General features: G+C 36.2%; 1 protein-coding gene across 1 annotated transcript; it reads left to right on the top strand.

Annotated features, from left to right (window-relative positions):
• Positions 1–2,507: 2,507 nt before the first annotated feature.
• LOC121319848 (protein transport protein Sec61 subunit alpha) lies at positions 2,508–9,998 on the top strand. The gene is made up of 12 exons (XM_041257710.1): positions 2,508–2,643; positions 3,686–3,753; positions 4,268–4,333; positions 4,670–4,748; positions 4,944–5,075; positions 5,275–5,384; positions 5,720–5,873; positions 7,730–7,890; positions 7,988–8,185; positions 8,451–8,642; positions 8,874–8,950; positions 9,059–9,998. Exons 1-12 carry the CDS (start codon positions 2,637–2,639, stop codon positions 9,243–9,245), a joined length of 1,431 nt encoding a protein of 476 aa, XP_041113644.1. The 5' UTR covers positions 2,508–2,636; the 3' UTR covers positions 9,246–9,998.
• Positions 9,999–10,907: the final 909 nt, after the last annotated feature.

Here is a 10,907-nt window from a genome sequence, read left to right as displayed (position 1 = left end):
TCCTCTCCTCTTTCGGCTACACTGACTCCCTGTCTGTTATCATTGCCTGTTCAAATTCTGTACAAATCTCTCCATGGTCTTGCTCCACCTTATCTGGTTGCACTGATCACCTACCATGTTCCTCCACATCCCTTATGCTCCCAATCCCTATTGTCCCTCTCTGTCCCACCCTCACGCTGTGCCCAGTCCCATTTCCGTTCCTTTTCCCTTCTTGCTCCCGTTCATTGCAATAGACTCCCACTTATCATAAAACAATCACCCACACTATGTAGTTTTCGCTCCTCCCTCAAAATGCATCTCTTCTCCCTGCCCATCCTACTAATACCCCTGGCCCCTGACCTCCCATTATGACACTGCTTGCCTGACCCTGACCTAGCCTCTGGCCCTCTGCTTTCATATAACCAACTGATTTGTATCTCCTCACCCTAGCCCAATAACTTACATTCTTTCTTCACCCATTTTTCTTGATTGTATTATTTTGTTTAAATTTGTAAAGTGCCTTGGTTTAAAGGCACTATAAAAATTTAAATTAAGAAATATAATATTAGAAAACCAACAACAATAATAATTCTGAAATTAGAGTGGTTTTGTCTGTCGTCTGTGTGTGTGTATTTTATGTATCATTTAATTTGTTTACACTGTAATGACAGGTCATTGAACAAGTTAATATTTGGTATGAGACATTACTCAATCCATAATTAAAGAAAACCAAATCTAAACCATAACAATAACCCCTGTTAACAGTTGAACATGTTTGAGTTTAATAAAGTTGTTACATTATAATTTGTGAATGTAAAGACTGTTTAAACTTAATTCCCAACAAATATTCAGAGAATAAAGTAATGCTGCCTATCCAAATTCCATTGAGTTCTGTGATGCAGCGCTTTGGGAAAAATAAAGACATCTATTAATATGTGTTCCATTGTTGTTTTACTTTACAGTGTACATACAGGGGTAAATTGTGTATTCCATTACATTTAGGTGTCTTGTCAGGGCAGTGTTTGCCTGCCTTATATATAAAATCCAGGGCTGGCAATGGATCGTGAAACAAGCAATGTGATTGGTCAGGCAAGGTTCCAGCTGTCCATATACTGGATGGATACAGGCAGTTGGAGCCTTGTCACATATTCTAAATCACTGCACTACCTCACAGAATTTAAAAGTATTGGACGGTAGCCATCTTGCTTTTACAGTTACAGATGTATAGCTATAACTATGAAACTGAGTCACCAATTACCTGTAAAAAAAAATCCAAAGTTGTAAGAAGACAAGCTGATTTGGATGAAGAACAATTAAATGACTGGAAGATAGCAACATTGTCACTTAAAATAATGTATTTTTAGTGGTTTGTAAACGTACGGTTTGTGACACTTTTGCACATCATCTTCCCCTCTCAGACACATACCTTGGAGTAATTACTGAAATTTGAGATGTCGTTGTATTTATTTTTATTCCTCCCATCACTCAGTGCCATCTCGATCCGTCCCCTAGTGTATCTTTTCAACGGCAGTGCAATGTTTGGCCCTACCATTGGAAAACAAGTGTAGCCTGACCAATAACTTTATAACGTCTTAGTCGGTGCTTACAATATAGTGTACTGGACACTATTTATGAAGCAGCCCAGCTGGCACTGGCCTCCCACAGAATGATGATGTACAAGCTATAGACTCGTATTCTCTATTAATACTAGTGTCATCGTAGTGGCATGCATAGGCTTGTATATCAATTAAAATCAACACACTCATTTGTTACATAATATTAAAACGCATACCGCAGAGTGGTTCAGAGTTTAATCACCTGTTTAGCGGGGTGGGGGAGAGAATCTCAGGTAAACTGTAAATGGCTCTAAATTAAGCCTCTGCTGGTATCTCGTTCAATTAAGACCAAGTGGAATTTTGATACCTTGGTCTAAACTGAAATCTAACCAATAAATGCAGTCTGTTTCACTCAATTACCGTATCTAAATAACAACTTGCATAAGTTAGATGTAACATTTTATTTAAAACCGCGATACACTATTTCAAATTTGCCCGCGACCACTTCTTCAAAAGAAGAGGGAAGGAGGGAGGGAGCTAGCAAGGGCCCTGCGCAATTTGCTGCCCTCACAGAAGCCTTATAGCCCACTGCTGAATTGAGCTTGGTAATCGTTTCAATGTTAAATGCTATTTTTAGAGAAGAAAGGGGTTGTAATTTGTTTACAATATAAGTATAATCATAGTAATAATATTATTTGTCTTATCGTGTAACAGCAGCATATATATTCTAACAAGCTGTCTTTATATTGCCTGAAGCATATGTTTGATCTAGTGCGAATTTTATAGATATATAGAAAAGGTTATGTCTTCTTTGACTAAATTAGTAAAGAGTACTGTGTATGTTGAGATGGGGGTTGTAAGTAATAATAATTTACACTCCAAGGTGTGTTACTAGATAAACTGACGTGTCCGAGGCGAATCCTTGGGCTACACAGCCATTTTGTTTGGAAGCATCACGTGACGTGTCCTTTCCTTTGACATCCCCCAACAGAGAGAGAAGGGAAGAGAAACAACAGAGTCGCAGAACAGCAAAGAGGACACGCTTCTGTTTTACATTCTAAATGCTAGTTCTTAGAGCTCTTTTAAATTGTACTTTCAAACATGGGAAGTAAGTATATGATTGTTGGTTTATTTATGAAACATAGTAGTCATATTTTCCTAGAACTGCGGTATAGTAGTGGTACTCTAGCGAGACTCGGTAAAACTCACAGTGCTACTAGTATCACTCAGTTACTAAAATTAAAAACAACTGTTGTGAACTAAACCGATTAACCATTAAGCCATTTTTCTCTCTTTTTATACAGCAAGAATGTAGATAAAAAAATAAAAAATAATAATAATTAGAAATCACCAAAAATGTTAGAAACAAAGTTACATGGAATTGAACAGAATCTAATAAAATTAAATAGTTGTTATAGTACTTTGATTTTGGCTTGAAAGTTGTTTTGTTATATTTCAGCCACGTTATCTCAAACTTTTTAAGTCGACTGTTGCATCATCATTGAGTTAAATGTCACTGAAGTGTTTATTTTTATTTATTTTTTTCCAGTACATATAGCAAACGTTGTTTTACTACGCTGGGTGTTGGGCAAACCTTAATTTGTGTTTAGACTATACTATGTGTTCAATGTATTTGACTGAAAATCGCAATTGCATACTATAATTTTACATTTATATGCAGGCAAACTATGATGCTAGTAGTATTACGCCGTGATTTATTATTTATCACATCAGATAAATAAAATAGACCTTAGAATGATTTTGTAAGTTCGTATGCAACAGTGACCTAAAAACGAAACCACACCCTGGTGTCCTTTACAAAATGATCATCTGATAATGGCCCAAACAAATGAAAATGCGCACTATTTCATTTATTGTAAATATACCGAGCAGCCCTGACTGAAGTCCTCAGACTGGTACCTAATTAACCCCTGCTGCTGCATTGTAATGCGGAATGTTTCGTATTTGCATGATACTTTACAGGCTGCATCGGTGTGTTGGTTATGTTAATACATAAAAAAAGACTATTTGCACACAAAATACACTGTATATTGCATTGTGATCGAATAGATTTATGGGTTGAACTAAACGTTATATGAAAGAATATCAAATTGATCTACTTGGTGTATTTTTTTTTCTCCTTTTACTAGTTAAGTTTTTAGAAGTTATAAAGCCCTTCTGTGTTGTTCTACCTGAAATACAGAAGCCCGAAAGAAAGGTAAGAATATATTGTCTCATTTGTTTTGGTGACCAACCGGTCAGTGAGATTATTTTGCCCTTGTAGTGATAAGAAAAAATAAAGTATTTAACTAACCTAAAGTTCTCAAAAGATTCATAAAAATGACTTTGAATTAATCATACAAGTGTTGTGGAAGATTGGATTGTATGTAGGACATTGGAATGAAATTTGGGTAAAGATTAAACTAAAGCTGTCAATAAAAGGAAGAAAATCTGAAGACCCAACAGATCCTCAGCACAATGGAAAATATTTTTAAGCAATTAAACTGCATTGAGTAAACGTTGTTCAAGTGTACTGTGTGATTAGGTTCTAATTAATCTATTCCCTGTTTTTTTGTGTGTTAAGTATCAAAAGCGTGCCCATTCCTCACCTAATAGCTTGGGTATAATAAAAGCCAGGCAATTTAAGAAGTGAAAGCTCGCAAATGTCATAGTTTCTATTTTAGTATTAATGGTTGGTACTCTGCAGTTATAGTGTGTGTTTTATTTTCCAGATCCAGTTTAGAGAGAAGGTGCTATGGACGGCTATAACACTTTTTATATTCTTAGTATGCTGCCAGGTAATGTACATATGCTTAATATACATTTTTTTAAATCATATAATTACAGATGTATATTTTAGAATTTGGTCAGTTTAATGGACGAATTGTCTTGTAAATAGTGCTGCAGACTGTTTTACTATCAGATTGTATTTGTGGTGCCTGGTGACAGTGGTTTAAATCCATAGTTTCTGGTGAACCACCTACCAGCTCAAGGGGCTAGTAGATTTAAATCTCATATTTGGACCACTGTTGGACAGAAAACGGGATGGCTTTGTAAAGCTGTAAGATGGGATGTATTTGTGTCAATGATTTAATACAATAATGGTAAAATGGATGTTTTTATTTGTTTTGTAGATTCCATTATTTGGAATTATGTCATCAGATTCGGCAGATCCTTTCTATTGGATGAGAGTCATCCTGGCTTCCAACAGGGGTAATATTTTCTTGTTCTAATGCAAAGTTTATTTACAATATGATTAAATACAGTAGTTTGCAAGTAGAATGATTTGGCGTCCTGTTTCTGGTAATAACCTATATTTTAACTTTAGCTTATTGAAAATATAACTGTTTGAAACTGTATCTGGCTGTAGGAGATGGAATGTCATCATTTTTACTTATTCTTTGACAGGCACCCTGATGGAACTTGGTATCTCTCCAATTGTAACATCTGGCCTGATCATGCAGCTCCTGGCTGGTGCTAAAATCATTGAGGTTGGAGATACACCAAAAGACAGGGCTCTATTTAATGGAGCTCAGAAATGTAAGTATTACATGGTTTAATGAGGAACAACAAAAGCTTAATATAATAAAGGTTGCGGTAACGCAAGTTTATTTTTATGCTTAATTGTATTTGACTAAATAGTAAAACACGGCAATTTATGTGTCATTTATTGTATTAATATGTTTCTTTGTTTTATTTAACTGTGTTAAAAATAACACATTTTCTTTCTACCCGTCAGTGTTTGGTATGATTATAACTATTGGTCAGGCCATTGTGTATGTTATGACTGGAATGTATGGCGATCCTGCAGAAATGGGGGCTGGCATCTGTCTCATAATCATTATTCAGGTGAGTGATGTCATATAACATGTATAAATGTAGTTTGATGTTAGAAAGGAATATCCATAGGCAGTATTTATCAGTTTTGTGTTATTTTGACTGTTTCAGTTCCTTGCTTTGGACCTGCTGGCTGTATTTTTTAATGCATTAGAACATATTAACTGTACTTGTGCAACTTAAAATGTTTTTTTGTTAGTTGTTGTGATCACTTTTGTAGTAAATACTCAAACAAGCAGTATACATCCAAGCAGTAGCTGAGTTGTGGGGTTATAGCACCAATGGTAAACTGTTTTACATTAAATCCCAGTTTAGATCCAGTTTTAAGAGGCTTTTTTGTTTTTTAGCTGTTTGTTGCTGGCATGATTGTGCTGCTCTTAGATGAATTGCTTCAGAAAGGATATGGTTTGGGATCTGGGATTTCACTCTTCATTGCTACAAACATTTGTGAAACCATTGTCTGGAAAGCTTTTAGCCCCACCACAATCAACACTGGGCGAGGTATGTATTCCTTTTAAATTAATGTAGTTTTCCAACAGCAAAGCACCTAAAAAATAAAGTGTTAAATAGAAAATGTACAACAACGAGTGTGTGTAGGTGTGTCTCTTTCTGCAGCTTTAAGCCCTTGTTACATGAGTCAGTTTACTAGCAACTTTTATCGCCTCCGACCAAATCCTGTGAGGATTGCCCCGTGTAACAGCCCTGACAACATGTTGTCAACGTTATGGCAGCTGCCTGGCAACGCGATTACTTAAGTGGACAGCAATCCTACTACAGGCAACAGGTTCCAGGCAATATCCAATCACAGCACTGGTGTGTGTCACGTGATTCTGTCTGCTACAGTGAAAACAATAGTTAAAATGGACCGGAAAGCCACAATTACTGGACTCAGGACAAATAAATACTTCTCAGAGTTTTATGAAGGTTGTTCAGTGCTGGAAGAGTTACGTTATAACATGATTTTTTTTTTTTTTTTTTTTTTTTAAACTTCTTAAAACCTTTGGTCCAGCTGTCGTTAACTATAGGGGAATAAAAATGTAGCTGCTGTAACTCTGCCAAACCATTGCCCATATTTTGTTATTTCGTTACCTTTTTTAAACTGTTACTCCGCAGCACTGTGATAATATAACCATGAAAGGCCGTTTTTTATTATGACTGACAAAAGAAAAAAAAAAAAACAATCGCTTTCTGTACATCCCTGTGTAATGTGTATACACGTAGCATGTAATAAAACAAATGTGTATCTATCGATTAGACAGATAGATGGCGTCTGCCAATAAATAAATACAATATATCGTATTACTGTGTGTTGTACTTGTTCTCAACTCTAACTGGTGGTATTGTCGCTTTGAAGCTCATTCAGTAAACTGTGAAAGTTTTCCTGTCGCTGTAAGAGCCACTTCTTGACCCAAATGCTCTTTTGCTGGTGTCTGTGTTTTTCTTCATCTTCTAACAAATTAATTAATAGAAGTGCACTTATGGCTTGGGCTGGGATTTAGTCACGTTTGTTGCAGGTGTCACTGTTTCTGTGACTTTTGCTAGTGTCCTCGATTTTGCGGGGATGTTAGTAAATTGTGTTCAGTCTGTATGTGATTTTATTGGAAAGTGTTTCTTCTTAACATTAAATTTCTTGTCAGCCCCACACCCTCTTTGTGTGATCTATGTGTGTATTTCTCGCCCCCAGCGTGTTACGCTTGCTGTCTGTTACCCTTTTCCCTGTTTGCTTCTTTGTTCTCTACTCAGTTCAGCGCTTATAAATGCTACTGGTAGTTAGTCACTGTTGCAGAGCAAATAAAAAATCAACACCCTTGAAATTTCATTTGCTTGTCTCGTCCTTCTTTGCTGAACCTGTGCGCACCAACGCTGCAATGTGCTTTTATTAAAGACAGTTATTTTTAAGTTATCCCCATGACTTTATTCTCAGTCTGTCATTTTGTCTGCTATTTTGAACATGTTAACCATGACTTCTCCATGATTTACATCCAAATTTTCTGTGACAAACGCCTAGCCGTACTTATGGCCCTTTTTTTGTTTAATGGCTGCCATTTCAAACTGTTAAATTACTAGTAATTCCAGAACCACGTGACTCAGTTCTTAAATGTGATTGGATATTGCTTGGATTAAAGGCAATTTGTATAGAACGTGAGTTGCCTGTTCTTTGTATCGTGTAACAGGTCAAATCCATCACAGTGACATCATAGGCAATGCGTTGCTATGATTTATGTTGCCAGCACATTGACTCGTGTAAGTCCTTTAGAGTTAAGGTGAGAAAGTAGTAGCTATAAAATTATGGGTAATTGAGATATGCAAATGTCAGCAATACAAGAGCCAAATATAAAAAAAAAATTTCTTCCTAGGAACGGAATTTGAGGGTGCAGTGATTGCCCTCTTCCATCTGCTGGCTACTAGAGCTGATAAAGTCCGTGCTCTTCGTGAGGCTTTTTATCGCCAGAATCTGCCCAACTTTTTGAACCTGATTGCTACAGTGTTTGTCTTTGCTGTAGTCATATACTTCCAGGTGAGTTGAAATATAACGCAGCTGTATAGTTGTTTGTCTATGCATTAATCACATTAAATTTTATAACTAAACTAAAGTTTTGAATTGACTTTTTCAGGGATTCCGGGTAGATCTTCCAATCAAGTCTGCCCGTTACCGAGGACAGTACAGCAGCTACCCCATTAAGCTTTTCTACACTTCCAACATTCCGATTATCCTTCAGTCTGCCCTGGTCTCCAACCTTTACGTCATCTCTCAGATGCTCTCAGTTAGATTTAGTGGGAACTTCCTGGTCAGCCTGCTTGGGCAGTGGGCGGTAAGCAGAGCTATTTGTGTGTGTTTTAGAGTTAATAATTTTATAATTGCACCCAAGTAAGACAGTGTACAGATAGTATAGTACATTCATTTGGACACATGGTTAAAATGTATGTATGTGTGGTAATTTTAGCTTTTTATGAACTTCTAAAGTTACATTTAGAAAGCAAATTATTGATTATCTGAAACCCCAGGGTGTTAATTGACCACTGTACTGTATAGCTACAGAACTGCTTGCCTAATTTTGTAACATGTTGAATTTGCAGGACGTAAGCGGAGGTGGACCTGCTCGTTCCTATCCAGTTGGGGGTCTGTGTTACTACCTCTCTCCTCCAGAGTCAATGGGTGCCATATTTGAAGATCCCATTCATGTTATAATTTACATTATTTTCATGCTGGGATCATGCGCTTTCTTCTCCAAGACATGGATTGATGTTTCTGGTTCATCTGCAAAGGATGTAAGTGAAACAATGTATTTTTTGGAAATTGTTTTTTGTGTTGTGGTTGTAATGTAAAATACAAATTATAGTAGTGGGATTTTCTTTGTTACCATGTAATTTTTTTTTTTTTTCAGTTTTGATTGTTCTTGCAAACTTTTATTAATGTATTTAATTATAAAACCTGACATTTGTATGCAAGTTAAAGATCTAAGCAGTCTGTTACACAAACTATATATTTTGTAACTATAGGTTGCTAAACAGCTGAAGGAACAACAGATGGTAATGAGAGGCCACAGAGAAACGTCCATGGTCCATGAGCTCAATAGGTAAGAGAACTGTATCTCTGTGCTGCTTCTTGCTGTACTTTTAATAATGATTAAGTTTTGTTTGTTACACATTACATTATGCTAACTTGAAATGTAAATGTTCTTCAGGTATATTCCTACAGCGGCTGCTTTTGGTGGTCTGTGCATTGGAGCCCTGTCAGTTATGGCCGACTTCTTGGGAGCCATTGGATCAGGCACTGGGATTTTGCTTGCTGTTACCATCATCTACCAGTATTTTGAAATCTTTGTCAAGGAACAGGCTGAAGTTGGAGGGATGGGGGGCTTATTTTTCTAAAGTGCTCAATTTGGAACTCTTCCTTATTTAATGCAAAAGGGAAATATTTTTTACGTTGTACATCAGTTTTTGTCTAGAAGATTGTTGTATTTTTTCTCATCTATATCCCATTTTGTAATGGGATATTAAGCTCTGCCTGTGGGCAGCATTAGTGCCAGCTGCCTTTTAAAATGTTTACATGAACTTCAGTATCAAGTGTTGCCTGTAATGCTAAGAACCAATGCATTTACCTATTTAAAACACTACAGAATTGCAGTGAAATTGATTGCAATCTGTCAAAAAGGTTTATGAACTGATTAATCAATGCTTATTTCCATATGCAAGTGCTATGGTAGCACTTGCACATGTAGTGACTTAGGATATACCTCTTTTAAAATTTCTATTTATGCATCAACTTTAAACTTTTAAAAAGCTGTGTTCAAAAACCCTTGTATTGTTCGTTGGAGGTGATGGGATTTCAAACAAGGGAAGCAGTACTTTGTTCACAGTGATTGTGAGCACTTTATGTGCAGATTGTTCATAGTACTTGTGTTCAACAGCAGTAATGTACTATAACAAGTGTAAACAGTTTAACTTGTGCAAAAGTTATGACTTAATAAATGGGAATGATATGGTGTTAAGTCAGTTACATATAAAATTGTTTGAATTAAAAATGTTTGTAATTATCAAAAGTGTTGCTGTTAATCATTCATGTGGATAATCCATTTCTATACAATTGGGAAGTAAGTTTGTATCATAAAAACATTGCATTCACAACAGTCTTAAGCTTTTCTCTTAAACGGCCTTTTCAAACATGGTATTTTACACAATGGTGGTCAGACATGGCAATTGCAATTTTTTTTACACTGGCTTGTTCGTGTGACATGATGATTTTAACCGTGCATAGCATGCCTGTAATCAATACGGACTATCCCAAACCAGTAGCATTCCACAAATCATTTTCAAAAGATTGATTGGATGTATGAGGGTTCAGATTGAAATGTGAAGGGGACATAGTAGATAATACAAATGGCAGTTAACAATCACTCTAAAAACAATTAAGATACAGTATTTTGTATCTCTTTATTAAATAGACTTGTTGGTGCTATGTTCTTTTTAAGAGACTATAGAATGATCAAGTGTTATTGTTTGCTTAAAAGTTGAATGTTAGGTCAGAGGCCAGCGTCACAGTCACCAATGCAACTGCCATACAATATTTATATAATCCTGAAAGCTTGATTTGTGAGGTTTTGGCAGTGGTGTTACAAAATGGGTATACTTACAATGGTTGAATACAGTATGAAACCAATATTTCGCCAGCAGTTGTAAAGGGTTTATGTGATATTAGGTGTTGAAATAGTGGTGAATTGACAATTATCCTCTCATCACGAGTTACCTGGGTAACTACTGGAGTGCCAGTAACACTGAATATGTCTGAGGGTCAAGATTAATTGTTTGTTTTTTTGAGTGCATTTTATTAACAGTTTCACTTGTTTTAGTTTCTTGATGTGGGTAACAAAATATGAAATGTTGTACTACTTTAAGCCTGGGGAGGGAAAAGCATAGTTAAATGAAGCAACCTTGAGAGGAGGGGGTTTCTTCAGGTAACCTGGTATTGCATTTCTTTCTTTGGTTTTGTTTATGATTTATTGTAGTCCACAAGATTGTGTGTATATAGGACAC

This window comes from Polyodon spathula, chromosome 8, assembly GCF_017654505.1.
Source record: "Polyodon spathula isolate WHYD16114869_AA chromosome 8, ASM1765450v1, whole genome shotgun sequence".
Taxonomy (NCBI): Eukaryota; Metazoa; Chordata; class Actinopteri; order Acipenseriformes; family Polyodontidae; genus Polyodon; species Polyodon spathula.
The sequence above is the reverse complement of the archived record's forward strand: the minus strand, read 5'-3'. Positions and strand labels throughout refer to the sequence as shown.